General features: G+C 35.0%; 1 protein-coding gene across 1 annotated transcript in view; it reads right to left on the bottom strand.

Moving 5' to 3' along the window:
- The window catches only part of LOC306869857 (uncharacterized protein), a 96,238-nt gene that overhangs the window by 40,043 nt on the left and 37,087 nt on the right, over nucleotides 1–19,108 (bottom strand). Inside the window, exon 3 of the mRNA XM_079416782.1 lies at nucleotides 7,824–7,898. Coding sequence (XP_079272908.1) covers nucleotides 7,824–7,898 — 75 coding nt within the window. The remainder of the gene's footprint in view (nucleotides 1–7,823; nucleotides 7,899–19,108) is intronic.

The following is a 19,108-nucleotide window of genomic DNA, read 5'->3' on the forward strand; positions in this document are numbered from 1 at the left end:
TAATTAAGAAACATTCTGACATTTCGTGTAGCCCTATTTATTTGATTTGAATTTCTGTTTTTGTCCATTCACAGAAGCGCTGCAGGTGCGTGATACGACGATGTGTGATTCCTTATGGTCTATTTATTCTGCTATTTGTGCATATAGCTAAAAAAAAGCTTTGTTTGTTGGTTTAGGAAAATAATCTAAATGAACAAAATGCTGTCATTATACAATTCTCCGAAATTCTCTATGCTGCACGCAAGTTCAGGCTAACTCAAAAACTTGCATACACGAGCTCAGACCTGATGTGAGATTTGATTGTAGCCACCGCTCGCGTCCATATTTATAAATTCCAAGTTTTGCGTAGAAACTACCGTACGCTCAATTTTCGTCGTACGTTCGTTTCGTAAATGAGGCCCATTCTGTTACAGCAAATACACAAAATAATAATCTTTAAAAAAGCATTATATGACCCCTTTTAAAAAAAAAAATAATTGTATGTAAAGCTCCTAAGCATGCGTGTCCGCATATATGCACAATTACAATATTCTTTCATATCATTTGATGAACTAATCCCAAGATCACCCCAAAATGCATATCTAGGCAAACACTAGAACGACATAAATTAATGGAGTTGACTTAAATGAATACAGTGTATTCTACAATATATAGATATGACTTACTATAAAGCCTAGTTTACATAGAAAAGAAGTTTGTTTGCCAAGAAAAGAAAGACAATGAGTTAATCTAAATGCTCACAGTGCAATTCCAGTGCAGTTAGTGCCTATAGCTGAAACTGGACTGCAAATGGTTAGTAAATAAGACAACACGTTTGTGCTAAAATGAAACTGTTGGAAAAGAGGCTTCATTCATTCATCCATTCATTTAACCCCTGTCATTTAAAGGCCTTCAGAGGATGTCGATATAACCCATATATCTGAATGTATTTCAAATGTACCAGCCACAAGTCAATCTGTAAACAGCATCATTCTGTTTTCGTTAAAGTGACTCTACCCTTTCGCGAGCTACTCTAGATAAATGACACATTTCCGATTCAGCACGTGAAGCGCCGCAGATGAGGCTGAGAAAGAATGTCGTGTCTGGCCATGAGCGAAGCTGGGCTGAAATGAGGCAGTCTGTCACCAGGTACCTCATACAAATCTCTCTCCCTGAGGCTTTGGACAATGAGAGGCAGGAGCAGGTTTCATTCTGCACTCCGTCCCCTCTGGAATCTGATTAGGCTGCTGTATATGGACTCCAGGGGCCCGGAGCGCTCATATAGACTCCTAAATGGAAGAGTCTATCGTATTTTTTTTTCTCCCTGCCTGTCACTCCACAATTGCATTTATTGTAGTAACGCAGCAGCCTACCATAAATTTGAACCTGTTTATTAATATGCGGCGAGAGCACCATAAATATTAAATAAATGGAGTCTATGTATATCTGTGGGGAAGTGCATCTCTAATGGAAAAATGGGCCAGAGTTTTAGAAAATCAATGAAAATGAAGGAACAAGAAAGACTTGCACACTAAGGTTTATATTCAGTGGTCGATAGCAATACCAGTACATTTTCATGCTTCTCAATATCAGTCGTGCAATTTTGATACGATAGCAATAGAATGTAATCCATTTTAAAATCCAATCTAAAAAGTATCAATTACTGATATCATTTTACAAATCAGTATAATAAAAAGTATAAGCATTTTAAATATATATAGTAATAAAATGTAAATCTAAATACCTAAATATTGTACTTTTTTACAATAAGTACACTCTTAAAAATAAAGGTGCTTCACGATGCCATAGAAGAACCTTCTTGTCTAAATGGTTCCATAAAGAACCTTTAATATCTGCAGAACCTTTCTGTTTCACAAATGGTTCTTTGTGGCGAAAGAAGATTCTTCCGATTAAAAAAAATTAAGAAAGAGATGGTTCTTTAAAGAACCTTTGACTGAATTGTTCTTTGTTGAACCAAAAATGAGTCTTATATAGCATCGCTATGAAGAACCATATAAGCACCTTTATTTGTTTATTTGTGAAAAAGTCATATCATATTCATATTCAGATAAAGTTAATATAGTTGTGAAGTTTAAGTAATTGTTAGGATAAACTACTAAATGTTATATATTTAATGCAATACAATAAATATTATTAAAACTAATGAACATATTAACAAAATAAAAACGAACTATATATATATATATATATATATATATATACACACATACAGTCATGGCCAAAAATATCGGCACCCTTGCAATTCTGTCAGAAAATGCAACCATTCTTTCAGATAAATTGCTGCAGTTGCAAATGTTTTGGTACTCACGTTTTTTTTTATTTTTTTGTTTGCATTGGAACAACACAAAAACACTGAGAAGAAAAGTCAAATCTGATACAATTCCACACAGAACCCCAAAAATGCACTGGACAAAATTAATGGCACCCTTAACTTAATATTTGGTTGCACCCCCTTTAGAAAAAAATAACTGAAATCTGTTGCTTCCTGTAACCATGAATGAGTTTCTTACACCTCTCTACTGGAATTTTGGAACACTCTTCTTTTGCAAACTGCTCCAGGTCATTCAGATTTGAAGGATGCCTTCTCCCAACTGCTGTTTTGAGATCTCTCCGCAGGTGTTCTATGGGATTCAGATCTGGACTCATTGCTGGCCATTTCAGAACTCTCAAGCTGAACCCTGTGTCTGCAGATCAGCTTGAATTTGTTTGGAAGTTAATCGGGGTTCTTTATCCACCATTTGAACAATCCTTCGTTGTAATTTTTCATTAATTTTGCACGTCCAGGGAGGTTAGCTACAGTGCCATGGGCTGTAAACCTCTTGATGATATTGCGCACAGTGGACACGGGAACATTAAGATCTCTGGAGATGGACTTGTAGCCTTGAGATTGTCCATGCCCACATTTTTTTTGTCTCAAAAAATCCACAGACAACTCTTTACACGTCTTTCTTTTCTCCATGCTCAGTGTGACACACAACACAAAGGTTGAGTCAACTTTTCTCCATTTTAACTGGTTGCAAGTATGATTACTATATTGCCAACACCTGTTACTGCCACAGGTGTGTCTAAATACAAATTACAGCAGCATCACATGTTTGAAAAGCAATTATTTCTTACAATTTTGACAAGTTGCCAATAATTTTGTCCAGTCCATTTTTGAGTTCTGTGTGAAATTTTATCAAGTTTGACTTTTCTTCTCTGGTTTTTTTTGTGTGTTTGCAGTGCAAACAAAAACAATAAGCACGTGATTACCAAAACATTTGCAATCGGAACAATTTTCTGAGAGAAGTGTTGCATTTTCTGACAGAATTGCAAGGGTGCCGATATTTTTGGCCATGACTAATATATATATATATATATATATATATATATATATATATATATATATATATATATATATATATATATATATATAATATTTAATAATTAGTTTCAATAATATGTTCATTAGTGTTAATAATATTTATAACATTATAATATATACTTTTAATAGAATCCTTGAAAAAGTACTAGTAAAACTTCACAGCTGTATATATAAACAACAATAATCAACTGCATTTTATATCTGAATTTTTTGTCTCATCTAATAAAAGTCTAAAAATAGCAGCAAATGTATTATGGGATTTTTCTGTATTGATTTTTCCCAGCTGTTTCATCCATATTTTAAATTACGCATTGCATTGTGTTGTGTTTTAGGGTTGAGGGAAATGTATATAAACATTTTTTTTTCTTGTAGTGTGTACATTTACTTAAGACAAACTATGTTCACATGAATGCATCTCCAAGACGGGTGTTTGCGCATCTCAGTGCATTTCATACAGCATGCGTGTCTGCATGCAAGCAAAAATTGATTTAATACAGCAGTAAAGCTAGTATCATTACATCTTAAGCTATAGCAGGCTATTAATCTGACAAACCGAGACAATGTGAAAATCTCATATCTATACAGTTATCTTCACTCCTTCTTTATAACCTTTCCACAGATTAAACCTTCCAAAAACCTAAAACGTGACTAGCATCAGGAGACCCAAAAAGCACAATGTGCAAAGCCTTTATCCAATACTAAAACATCTTCCTTTATCTTCTTCCTCAGTTCATGGAGGATACAACATGAAAAGACATTATTATGATTTAATTTCCCATCGGTACAGGAAGCTGGTGTTTTCCCCTCAGTTAGGCTCTTGTTCACTTCTCTCATTTTCTCTGTAATACCCTCTATTGAGTCTCTCACACCATCAGTTGTACTGAAACCTCAGCGCAGGATAACCAGATCCAGAGACAGGTACTGTCCAGGTACTTATAGGATGCACTTCTGTTGTAATATTGGAATATGATGCAGTTTAAAAAATGTTGCATGCATTAGGAATCATTTCCCCTGCTGAGAACAACAGATTAAACCAGGCTAAGGTTGTTATTCGGTCACTCAACTTGGCTAAAGACTGGTGATGGTTTTAACTGGTTCTTGGTCACATTTCAGCTGAAAGACTAACTGAACCACATTAACAACATTAGATGTGTTGGGAGATCAGCTAAACCAATTTAGACCAGTTAAAAATCAGCAAACATTTTTTTTTTCCATTAGGGTTATGAAATTGGTTTTACTGGAGCTAAAACTAAAAAGAACTGTACAGTAGACACAGCCTCAAATGTGCCAAAAGGCCAAAAGTCATGCTTTCAATCAACATATGTAGATTAAAATGCCATGATATGTCTGAGAACAACATCAAAAACGTTTTTCTTAAAGTTATCATTTGCTCAACTATATTGTCTACTTTCTGTATGATAATTTGCATCACAGAAATAGTCCATATAATTGTGCTCTATATATTTAAAATCTTTTGAGTCATTTGAAAGCAGATGGGTGATTAATAATGAAATTTGCAACAAAATTCACAAAAAAAGCGCAACATAACATGAGCTAAATAGTAGATTTTTTCATATTATTTTAATGGTTCATTAAAAGATTTTTTCCCTTGAACCACTCATTTAACCCTATAAAGCCTATTTTATTATATTTTATACATTTCTAGGGCCTCTAAACATGATAAAAACTTGTGCAAATAACAAATATGATCATCAGACTTTTGGGGAACTTATTTGATCTCTCTTTATGGGCAATTTGTTCATCTCTCAATAATCAATATATTGCATTATGTTTTAAAACTACAGAGTTTCGGATCATAACACTAAGCAATTAAATATTATCTTATTAAGACATATTATTGAGAGATATAGAGTGACAACTGATATTTTATGTAAGTAGTCTGCTATACTGTTATGATCTCATTGATTTACATTACAAGCTCTCAGAATTTAATCATATTTTTTGGCCATATATATATCAGCATCTGCACCAAATTGCGTATTTTTGCTTGGTTTACGCCTCTGACTGAAATGTTGATGATGTATATGATTGATGTATAAATTATAATAGTAAAAAAAACTTATTTAAGATAAAGGATCAATAAACTGTTCTATTTGAAAATATGACTCTTTTCAGACTAATATTTCATATGTCAGGTGTAAGCCCCTGCATCCCACTCATAGAGCGACTCGTGCCCAAGTCTTCTGCAGTGGTAAGCCGAGGCGACCAGCACTTTTTTGGTACCGAGTGCTTTACTGACAGGAAACCCCAACACTCGCACACAACATTAATATTTATATCACCCTCTGGGTAGACACAAGAGAAAATATCTAGCCTGTAATCTCTCTAAATTTATCCTTTCCATCTCCCGCTTTCTTCCTCCATACCTGCGTCTCTCAGTCGCCAACTCTTGAAGCACAGGTTCGCTTTCATTTCCCCCCACAGATGGAGTCGCACTCAGACTTGGACGTGTTCCTTTTTTGTCTCTCTCTTTCTCCCTCGGATCTCAGCAGGGACCTGGCAACTCTCTTCCTCTCCGTCTCACTCTCAGCTCATCCGTTTCTGTGCTTTTGAGCTCACAGACGTGGATCCCCGTCCTCAATGCCAGGCTGCCAGAGCTCATCATACTGAACAATCTCCTTTCCTGTTAACTGACTGATTCTAGTACAGACAGCCTTAAAAGTCCAGCATATGTGTATCTGGTGCTGTCTATAAAATGATTCATAAACTGGACAATAACAGATGATACTCGCAGGAAACAAAAATGACAAACGACATCTATATATCTAAAATGTGTGGTGACGTGGGCCGCTGTTATTGATTTTGGTAGACATTGTGCATTGGGGGAGGTTACGTAAGCCCAGGCAATTATACCTTGGGCTCATGGGGAGAAGGAACTTCCTGAATGTCCACCTGGATCTTCCTCAGTGCTCTGAACACTGATTCACACGCCTGGAGGTTTCAGCCACCCAGCTGATCAGGTCTGCCTGCTAGAACTGTTTGGTGTGCGACACACTATAACAGATTTCAGCCACTTGTTCTTCTTCCAAAAGAAATCAGCTGTACAGGCTCTACTAACTTTATATATTGCATTGGCAAATTACCATTGCTTTCCAGACACTCATTTAGATTTAGTCTCACATAGCCAGACTTTTGACCATCTGATCCACATTGCAGCACATTCTGGCCAATAATCATTCATTTTAAGACTGTCTGACCGATATGAACGATGACTTGTTTGGGTACAGGTAAATCAGATACAGCCCTAAAAGCGCAGTCGAAAAATATAAAGCCACGCTCAAGGACACTTGGCTTGTTTACTTGCTACTGTCTCAAACCAAACTGTTGAATATCTTTCAAAGACGCGATGGCACAAACCTCACAGACTTTGCCAAATGCAGCGATTTTTTTCCTTGGAAGCCCTCATAGTAGCAGACTGGGAACTTGTAAACATGATATTGTTTCCAAGTGAACTGAGACAGATTCACAGAATTGTGTAAAGCGTATAGTTCTCAAGTGGTTTGAGTTTAGTACCACCTAGACCTGGTTTGATGCTCTTGGAAGAAAATACACATTTTAGGAAACTTTTTAGTTTTTTGTCATATTTGTCTCGCTTCTAACATATGACAATTAAAAATTATATTATATTAATAAAATAACACTACAGTTACAAAGTATGGGGTCAGTAATTATAATAATAATAATAATAATTTTATTCAGCAAGGATGCATTTAATTGATCAAAAGTGACAGTAAAGACATATATAATGTCACAAAAGGTTTATATTTCAAATAAATACTGCTCTTTTGAACTTTCTATTCATCCTGGTTTGCACACAAATATTATGCAGCACAATTGTTTTTAACACTGGTAATAATGAGCACCAAACCAGCATATTAGACAGTCTATATATGAGCAATATCACACGAGTAGCAGTGCAATATGGCTGTATCAGCATGGCAGTGATTTGACCATGGGTAATCACAGCGTGCTGATATACAGCCATATCACACGGCTACGAGTGTGATATTGCATTTATACTACAGATGATGGTATGAGTGTGTAAACACATAATAAAAAACAACAACAGAGTTAAAAAAAAAGTTAAATTTATCAAATTAAAGTGGATTTGGGCATCCGCCATGACACTCGCTATGAGAAATACCACAAGCGGAGAGATAAAAACGGTGAAGCGGTTGGATTTCTGTTATCACTAGAATATTGCATGGCTGGAAAAGGCTCTCAGCCAATCAGAAAACAGAAAAATATATACACACAGTATATATACAATCAGCTGATTTTTACATAATTTTTTGCCATTTTTGCAAACTCTGTGAAGTGCCTTGTTACCAATAGTATCATCATAGACAAGTTTAAACTTCCACCAACTTTATTTGTGCAGATACTTTGTCATTGTGCATTTTTGCACATAAACACATGGAAAATAACGGTGCCTTACCTGTATATGATACAGGCGCAGTCTCTGCATGTGCCACAGTTCTCAATGTCCTGTCCCGTTCGGTACGAGTGTCTTCTGAAACACACACAAGAATACAATAACCAGGGGTTTTTTAAACTGTGAGCATGTCGCTATGAAAGAAAGCCTAATAACGTTCATGTTATTGCTGACAGACAACACAGATTGTTTATTGCACAAACCTAGAAAAGTATGTTTGATTCAAACACAGTCGAAGCAGCTCATGTTCATGGTGTCTTTGATGAATGACTCTTCTGAGTGTCTGACAGTTATGTAAGAGCGAGTCACAGCTAACAGGACTACACTATCATTCTGCTTCTGCTTAATTAAAACACTGTCGTTAGTGTGTGTTTATATATTGCGTATGTGAGACAGAAGGCATAATCTGAGAATGCCAAGTTTGCATTATACATGTATACATGTACTGAATAAATAAGCTTTCCATCGATGTATGGTTTGTCATGATAGGACAATATTTTGGGCGAGAGACAGCTATTTGAAAATCTGGAATCTGAGGGTGCAAAAAAGATTGAGAAAATCGCCTTTAAAGTTGTCCTAATGAAGTTCTTAGCAATGCATATTACTAATCAAAGTTTAAGTTTTGATATATTTACGGTAGTAAATTTACAAAATGTCTTCATGGAACATGATCTTCACTTAATATCCTAATGATTTTTGGCATAAAAGAAAAATCAATAATTTTGACCCATACATGTATTTTTGGCTATTGCTACAAATATACCCCAGCAACTTAAGACTGGTTTTGTGGTCCAGGGTCACATATCTTTAAGAAGTCAACACATAAATGGATTAGTTACAGCTGTCTCTGCACATGAAGTATTTAAGCATTTAGCCCCTTCTTTTTACACTATATTACAGCAGTGCATATGATTACAGCAGGTGCTTCAAAGTAAAAGCGTGTGGCAGGAAGACTATGCATGCATGTATACGTTTCACATACACTGCCTGAGTCTCACATGGGATAACAATGCTAGCCTGATTTAGCAGCCCAACACAAAGGGGACTAATTACTCATCACAGATTTCCGGAATCTTCCTCCTCGCCTTCCTCAGCTTCTGGAATTAAAGAGTTGATAGTAATCCTGAGGCTCTCGAGCAGCGCTTAAATAATCCACAGATGGGAATCAATCATAGAGAGGCTTTATGTGAAGATCTTTCATCTATTTTTTTAACCAACATGCTTTATATTTAGAATAGCCTGCACTTTACACAAAACATTCGTCTGTGACGTGCATGCATCCTTCCATTCATCCCTGTTATTTTAGCATTATTTACTGTAGTTTTGATTAATATTGCTTTTTTTATGTTTTAATTGTTGCAACAATTTTATTATTTGGGATGAACCCCTTGAGATGCATCATCTCGTTTACTAGGGGGGGGGGTCCTATTTGTAATTTAATTTGACGTTTATTTTTTATAGCTTTAATTCATTGTTAATTTAGTTTTTAGCATTTTTTTTTTTTTTGTACTTCAACTTAAAATGTATTTAATTTAGTTGCCAATGCAACATTTCTACTCTATTTAAGTTTAAGCCTATGTGTTTTTTAAACTAAATTTTAGCTTTATTTCTATTTTTTCTATTTATATCTATTTATTTACAGTATCTGTATCATTTTAGTATTATTTATAAACTTTCATTGTATTTATTAATAATGAATTAGCTTTTATTTTATATTTTTGGTTTTCATTTTATAGTTATCTATCTATCTATCTATCTATCTATCTATCTATCTATCTATCTATGTAATTTATTTGCATCCACTGTGTATTAACTGCCAAAGTGACAGCTTTAACATTAAAGTAAAATGTTTTTAAAGGTCATCAGTCTTGCTCTCTCCTTTTTCTTCTCACAAGCAAATACTTACACAAGCACACACACGCACACACACACACACACACACACACACACACACACACACACACACACACACACACACACACACACACACACAATCCAGGCAACAGTCTCATTAAAAGCTGTTTAAAGTCTCACTTTAATTCGTTCACTGGGGGACAGCCTAGTCATTTGTCATCAACACAACACAGCTCCTCTGTGTCTGTGTGTCTGTGTGTGTGTGTTTTTGTGTGTGCGCGCGTGTGAACATCTCTATTCTCATAAAGTGAGAGTATAGCCAAATTAAAAGAGGAATGTGGTGAAATAATCAATAGCCCTGATGATATAATTCCCCAGAAGCTGTGATGTTTGAACTGAAAATACCAAGCAAAAGAGCTTAATTATTTGACGTAAAATATAGCCCCTATATCCTAAATAAATATATAAATAAACCGACCAAAAAGCCAATCAATGATAATTGGGGGTGCTTTTGAAAATTAAGATTAGAACAAGCATTATAATTTAGTGTCAAACTCATCCATCATGACAAATCGTTTGTTAAGACCTCAAAGAAATAAAATTACAATAATGAGAAAAGACAGGGAAAAAAAACGATATGCTTGGCCTCTTAAAGCTTCTGGACATTTGAGGTTGCATTAACCAAAAAGTCTTTTACTTATTCATTTAAAATGTTTTTCCATTTTAATAAATGAATTACGACATCTGGTCAGTTGTGTTTCTCTACTTTAGAGACATTCTGGAAAACTAATAGTGATTGAAAGTGAAGATAAACAACGGGATAGTTCAAATTCTGCTGCTGTTTTTAAAGAGAGCTGTGCTTTAATTCTAAAATTTTAAACAACTTGATGTATTCAGATAATTATGTCCTCTCAACTACTGTTAATTTTATAGGACACTTAATATATGAATTCAACTGTGCTTCCCAAATGCTTCTAAAGGTGCATTCAAAGCAAATGCTTACATCTGGGATATAGTTTCTGAAGGTTGCACAGACACAGCTGACACACAAAACACAAAAATGGTGACAAATGTAAAAAGATGAGCTTTCAACATTCCCTTAAATAAATAAATAAAAAAAATATTTAAACCAAAATTTAAACCAGTCAGCAAGCAGCCAAACAATAATCTGTGTAATTCAAACAGTAACTGTATAATTCACTCATGCTGTTTTCCCACAATAAACTCCTAATTTGCTGCATATTGATGGGAAGTAAGGTGGTTGTTGTAGTAGTTAAGTTTAGATTTGGGGTAGGGTTAAGGGATCTAGAATATGGTCATGCAAAATAAGGTGTTGATATGTGCTTTATAAGTACTAATAAATAGCCAACATGCTAGTAATGTGCATGCTAGTAAGAAACTTGTTAATAGTGAACAGTGTTCCCTAATCTAAAATGCTACTGAATTCTGTTGATCTAAAATGGGTTGTTATGTAGTTCACTCAAAAGATCCATAAATTGGAAATTTGCTTTAATACAGTGATGTAGCATCACAATGGCAACTTGTGCACAATCACAAGTTACAATTTTGCAATATAAATCACTTTTTGTAAAGTTTCTTTTCAGTTTAAAACAGGACAAATGCTCGATTAAGAAATGTGGTGACAACAGCCAAACAAGGCAGGAGATTGATTAATGACACACTTCACAAGAACATCTGAAAATTACCCCAAGCGTTCTTAGATCCGTTCTCTGAGATGACCTTTCAGTGTTAATTACTCGGAGAGAGACTCTGTGGGGATTTGAGTGTAAGATTAAATTACTTTTCTGCCTTTTCCTGGTTAACTGAATGCAGCTGTTTAAGATACATAGAGCAGATGTTCCCGTCTTCACGTTGCCGTTCTATTTACTGGTGCTCAGTTGATTCATACAGTTTTTACTCAAATCTGAGATGAATATGAGCAGTTATTTCATCTCCACAACAATTCAAAACAAATAAATAAAAATTGCCACTACACTGTATAAAATGATTCCTGGTCTTACTGTGAATGATTCATCAGTGCATGATATCTATCTATCAGCATTACTTTAGCATTATCTTGAATTTTTATATGTTCGGTTTTTAATTTTGAAGTTTTATTAAGTTCCATCCTACACTTTCTCTTGTCGAATGCCCTTTTCATATGAAACACAGTTATTCACATTACAGAAGAAAATGGGTTGCACACAGCAATTCACATTGAATTTAATGTATTTTTACATTGCTGGTAAGCAATTTTGTATGTTAGCATCTTTAAAATAAAATAGCCAAAGCAAATTCAAGAGCTTCAGCATAAGCAAGCAAGCATTTAATGACTACAGAGTGAAGTGACTTGCTTTAAAAGAGACTTTAGGCACAAACTAAAAAAACAACAAGAGACTAAAATTAAGTGAGAAGCCATTTACACATCAGAAATCACATGATGCAATGCTCCACTCCACGCGCTAAAGATTCCATCCTGAACGCATCTTTATAAAAAAGACTAATCATCTTTGATGGTGCACTGATCACAGCAATTGTAATGACACGAAATTATGCCATTATCCTCTCTCTGTTGTTTTCTGCTACATTGTTTTCATTGTGAAGAAGTTGGACAAGCACATATTTACTCGCAGAATGCAATTTCATATAGCTTGTCTTTCCAGTGGTTAACATCATTGATTTAGCCAAGCAAGGATCTTTTCTTTGAACAGTGATTTTGGTTTGCATCTGAAATATGCATAACTTTAATGCATAATGATTTATTTCTATAATAAGCTGTTCACAATTACGATTCATAACATTTGTCTTTACAAGCGCAAATAAATTGTTACTTTTGCCATGCATGTTAATTTGTACAAGCTAGTCTGAGTCATTTCTAAACCCGTACGTGCTTCAAGCGTTTTCAACTAAGAACAAAACCATGCACCACAAAGTTTGCCTAAAATGAAACAATTAAGACTTTGTAGAAAACACTCGGTTGACAGTTTCAGTGCTGTTTGAAATGCAACAGTGAATCTCTCCTGGGCAACCTCGCAGAGTAAAACAAGCTTTCCGGCACGCTTTGAAGCTGACAGTTTATAAATACGGGGCGTACGGGGCATCTACGAAGAAAGATGCCGATCCAAGCAGTTTATAAGTGCAGGATCAAGGCAATCTTGTAGCCCATCTCATTTATACGCAAATCAGATCATTACTGTTTGCAGACTTTATGCTTCTAAAAACAGAAGCTCACGGATAACATGACAGCAAAAGTTTATGGGCAACCCGCGAGGCAGCACGCTTCAGAAATGGACACGTCTGAGAGTTTTGGCAAGTGTATTTTTCTCTGCTCAACCGAGCCCCGGAGGAGACATGCTGTCAGGTTTGAGAAACATGCAGTCAACAAGCTGACTGTTGAGTGTGATGGACAGCAATGTAATGCCACCGAATCAAAACTCAGAAAAACCTGGTGCTGCACTTACTTTAGCTAAATGACATACATTTGCTTTAGGGACACTGGGAACGGCATTAGAAATCACTTACTATACAGGTCCTTACTGCTTTCTATAGCAACGTATATTCTACTGCATACTCTTTTTTACAGTATTCTGTAAGTACTGGGTTTAAAATGAGATTTTGGGCTTATTAATGGCACAAAATTGAAATTAAGAGATGGATGCACTGCATTGTGGGAAACAAATAGGAGTATAGGACTCCTCAACATTTCATAATTAATACATTTTGCAATATCGACACTGTTATTGAACTGAACTGAATCAACACTGAACTTACTGGAGCTGAATAATGACAATGAATAGAATTTCATATTTGATAAAGTTTGCATGATTGATTCTGTTATTTCCCTCTTTTTACTGTGAAGCAGCTTTGTAACAATTTGTATTGTATCGTGTGGTATACATTTTTTTTTTTAGTACATCATCTAGTTAACATACATACAGAAATTGTGCATACCAAGCATACATATACTATAAAAAATTATTTCAGACTTTCTACTTAAAAATTTAATGTTTAATTCAATGTTATTTGGCAAATAAACATTGTAATTTTTATAATTTTTATAAAGTAAACCCTACACCAAATTATATTCAGCGTACAGTATGTTAAACTAGATTTGTAATTTGTATGTTGTTGCTAGGTAGATGCTTACTAGCCCAAGACAAATGAGCTCATCTTCAAGTCCTCATGATATTCTCACCTCTTTATATGGCTCAGGTCTCACTTTTTTTTTCCCACCCATTTTATCATCTGCCAGGCAAAATCGGTTAGAAAAGTAATAGAACCTGTCATCAACAAGATGCATGAATGTATTCACAGCTAAAGGATGTTGTTAGGTATGATGTACAGCAGAGTCTGCAAACCTTTTAGCTGTGACTACATTCAAAACATTGCATGGCCTCAAGAGCCTAACTGCTTTTCTAAACCCAACATAGGTTCATTGGAAAGACGAGCCTCACATTTTTTTTTGCAGAACTCCAAAAATGTACATTCAATTCAATGCAGTTTCTAGCTGAAATAAACTGAGTGGCAGTGAAACACCAACAACTTTTATTCCTTTTCACACAATGATGATTACAAGGGCAGAATATTGATTAATAAACACTTGCACTGTTTCCTTGCACAATACTGTTATGACCTCAAAACATGTCTACCATAGTGCATGATATTTAAACCAATACGTTTTGATGTTTGCGTCACATAACCAGCTCCATATTTTTTGTTTTTCTGATATAGTAAACTTGCACGTTAGCTCACCTGGTACAGCAGTCAAGTACAAGTCGCGAGTCAAAACACTCAATTAAAGAGCTCAAAGACTTGTAGCAGCAAGCTAAAATGAACCGTTTTCTTCATCAAATGTATTTTTATCTCCCGTTTGCTTGCGTTAACACTATCAGTTAAGTTTCGGGTTTAACGTATGATTGCAAATGAATCATTACAGTGGTAGATAATTATTACATAAACTACACAAACACAAATTATGATTACAGTGACAGATTATTAACACAGATTAATAAAACACAAATTTTTGCACCATATCCTTACACAATATGTTCTATGTTTTGACCTCAAAACACTTTTATTATAGTGCATGACTGTAAACTAATACATTTTAACATTTGCATCGCATAACCAGCAGCATATTTCTTGCTTTTTTTGACATAGTAAACTTGCTCATTAGCTCACCTGGTACAGCACTCAGTTCTACAACACTCAATAAAGATAAAGTTGTATGATTGTATGGCGTTTTTTTATCTCACATTTGCTTTTGTTAACACAATCGGTTAGGTTTAGTGTTTTTAGTGCAGCTTATATTTTCAAATGCCATTCAGTGATATTTCATGGGATGCAATGCAATGAAACTTTGCCAGATTCACATTCATCTGTTTTGGCTAAAACTGAATACACTTTTAGCACCACTCTCAGCACATTTCACTTTAAAAGTGCCTCGTAATGTAATGTACTGCAGACCATATAATTTTTACAGAAATGTTGTCACATGCACGTTTTCCTTTAAAATGTATTTGTTAATCACATTTTATATATATATATATATATATATATGTATGTGTATATATATATTTGTGTGTGTGTGTATATATCCCATGACATAGCAGCATGACAACTTTGTAGATTTTATAGCTGAAATGGAATTGACCAATCAGCACCCAGGACCAGCTCTATCTGTTTTGTAACAATACTGTTTCTGTGTTACTGTGAACTGAATGTAAACTGTGTGCTAGACTATAATCCGCTCCTCATGCAAAAATGAACTGGCCTCATATTTAGAGTCAGCAGCCCATATGACAAGCATGCTAATGTAGAGTCCTAATCTTGTCCTTACTCACTGACTTTGGTCAATCCCTCACTCGCTCTTTCAGTCTTGTTTGTGAGAGTGAAGTGAATGAGTAGCACTCTGAAATAAACAGATAAGGTTCAGGATCAGTCTATCACCTCACAGCAACAATCAGCGTATCATCAACCTCTGCACTTTTATTCTGTCAGCCGCATATCAACCTGTTTACTATGTATAGTGCAAATGAATTTAACGTCAAACTGAACGCAATAAAAGCTAAGCTGTGAAATCACTGCTGAAAAGCATATGTTGTATTTTGTGTGCTGTGCAAATATTAAAACCTAGATTCAAACTGTAAAGGAATATTTAAAGTTAAATAGAATTTAAGATCTCAAAAAGAAATGTGACATACACCGCAATTCTGACAAACATCAGAAAAAAAAATTGACTTGTAAAAGCAAACAAATAAAATAGAAATGCAAAATATTGCTAATTTAGGATGTATTTGAATTGAATCAAAAATTTCCATCTCATATATGTTAACTAACTGAATATTAATTTGATTTTATTTAAATTGATGCAAATAGTTAAAAATAAATCGTATCTGTTTCTTGTTTCATTTATCTATGAACGGCAGATATGCATCACATTAAGTTTATTAGTTTATATTAAAAATATGTAATCTAAATAGATGACAATTTTATATGCAATTCAAATACATAAATCATAAAACTGATGCCTAAACATTTTTTAAGAGTGCATTTTAAGTGCACAATTTTTAATGCATCTTAGTTTGATTTTACAAAAAAAAATGGTGCAATTGACAACATAAAATACATTAGAAGTAAAACACAAAATAGAGCCAAATCATAAGCAAAATAGCATCCTCTCATCTCAAGAACACTGAAAAAAAATCTGCTTTCTTTAGCATCAACTATTTTCAGCCAGACTAATGAATCGTCTCTTTGGAAGCCAAGAGACTCTCTAGCTAGTGTATCACAGTTAATTCTGTAAAGATTTTTAGTTATTCACCATTTATCAGGTGCGTTTTATTGAAAGCGGTGTACAACACACTAATTGCAGGGACCGTCCCCTTGGAACTAAGCGAATTGCTGTAGGGCACAATGGCTATTGACCGCAGTCCGTAATCTCTGTGTAATCAAGCGACTGTTAATGTACTTTACTCTGTGTTTTGGCGACCAAAAGCAGTGTAATGAAATCCTTTGGCGATGTGCTTCAAAACAACTAACGAAATAAAATGGAAATGGATGGAACTTTCTTGGTGGCAGTTGTTGAGGAAGAACCGAGCACTAAACGGATGCCTTTGGGGCATGTGTGATTAATTACGGTGTCTTTATCGCCACAGCGGGAGCATCAGTGTGTGTTTGTTTGCCCCCTAAACCACACTAACTGTTGGATAAACATATGTCTCTGGAGTGATTTTGTTTGGACGTTTAACCTTGCATTATACATTTCTGAATGCGCTGCAAGGTGCCATTGGCAGCTGTAAACAAATTATGGATTTTTTTCGCTATGGTTTATAGAGAAAAGACAAATTATTCCTCACAGGCATTGCAGTGCTCACAATTTGTCCACTTTGTGTTATAACATTAGAATATTAAAAGTAAGAAATTTTTGGAACATAAAAACAAATTCAAAGATAATTTAAAAATAATATTTATAAAATAATCAATAGGCAAACAGACAAAACTTAACTAATTGGCCCAAATCTAGCCAATTAAAGAAATTCAAATAGGAATAGTTCCCAAAAATGTACATTTACTGAAAATGCATTTGTTCTCAGGCCATCCAAGATGTAGATGAGTTTGTTTCTTCATCACAGATTTGGAGAAATTTATCATTCCATCAATTTCTCATCAATGGATGCTCTGCAGTGAAAGTTGAAGTCAACGCATCTTAAAAATGGATTTATTTCTTGCAAACACAGCTTTTCGCTTCCCCAGATGGACTGGATTGGTGTGGATTATTGTGATGTTTTTATCAGCTGTTTGGACTCTCATTCTTACGGCACCCATTTAGATCATTAGTGAGCAAGTGATGTAATGCTAAATTCCTCCAAATCTCGATGCCCTAAGGGCGAGTACATTTTCAGCAAATGTTTAGATGAACTATTCCTTTAAGTCATGTTTAAAGTTATGTTTAAACGCTGCCATACACTGTAGAAGGTGGCAACGTATGAACTTATGACACCACAAAAATATCGCTACCTGACAGACATTAGATATGTAAACTAGGCAATCAGAAACATTATGTGCCTGCCAATCATTGTCTCCCAATCAAAAGACACATTGGCATGGCCTATGCTTTTTAGCCAGTCAGGATCATTCTATGCCTGTCAATCGTTTTATGTCTTTGAGTTTTCTGTCATCAGCATTGCTGAATGGTTGAGTTTTGATGGGAAGTTGAAAAAAAAAAAAAAGAGCTATTTACAGCACTTCAAAATCAGCTCAAACACTGTAAGTGAATAAATCTTTGGTTAGACAAATTTAGTTTGTATTGACATTCACAGAAAGCCTGCCTGAGTGTGTTTTAGTGCGTTTTTGCATGGCTTTTGGGGACAGAAAAGATGGAAAATGTTCCCAGAAGTTGAAAAAGAGAGAGAGAGAGAGAAAAACAAAAGGAAAAGGATTCAAAGAAAAATGAAAACGGCTGCATTACCGTAGCCTAAAACAATGACTGCAATATCTGTTATCACATATGCATCACCAGTATCACTACTGCAGCGACTGAAGCAATCCTCTTTAGATGTGTCTGTGTTCACTGCTCTTTCTTTCTCTTTCATACGTCTAACACCCTGTCTGACTTGTTTCTGACTTAAAGGAGTTACTTTCCAGATAAATAACCTCAGTGTTGTTAAGTGGATGTGGAGGTGCAGGGTAATTGACTTCATACTCCTTGGCTCCTCTTATGTAAACCTGCAGTCACGCCACATGACAGCCACAAGATAAACACCATTTAGGAAGTGCAAACAGGGCCTGGTGGCAATGAATCAAGCCTGAATCTATTCATCCGAACTATGGATCAATAGAGCAAACCATTTCACCAAACAGATTAAAGGGTTCTGCTGTTATCACAGACGCTAGAAGCTGAGCGGAGATGTAGTTTATATAATATCAATTTACAGTCAGACTGTGGCCACTACACAAATCTCGAGACTTGAGATTTGCTGTTTGATGCATTTCTCAATATTTATGTTTTTTTTCAGAATATCAGAAATCATTTCAACCAAAAAGCCATTATAGCCAATTAGATGATAGATAGATAGATAGATAGATAGATAGATAGATAGATAGATAGATAGATAGATAGATAGATAGATAGATAGATAGATAGATAGATAGATAGATAGATAGATAGATAGATAGATAGATAGATAGATAGATAGATAGATAGATAGATAGATAGATAGATAGATAGATAGATAGATAGATAGATAGATAGATAGATAGATAGATAGATAGATAGATAGATAGCACATGAAGGCTGAGCAGCACGTATAAGTGTTTTGATAAAAACTGAACCGGATGTCTGTAACCGCTGAGGGAAATAAACATGACAGCATTTATATCACAACATCCTCAATCCTCAAACACGAGCTGCTTTGTCATTTCGTGGAACTGTA

This window comes from Barbus barbus, assembly GCF_936440315.1.
Source record: "Barbus barbus genome assembly, chromosome: 5".
NCBI classification, from domain to species: Eukaryota; Metazoa; Chordata; class Actinopteri; order Cypriniformes; family Cyprinidae; genus Barbus; species Barbus barbus.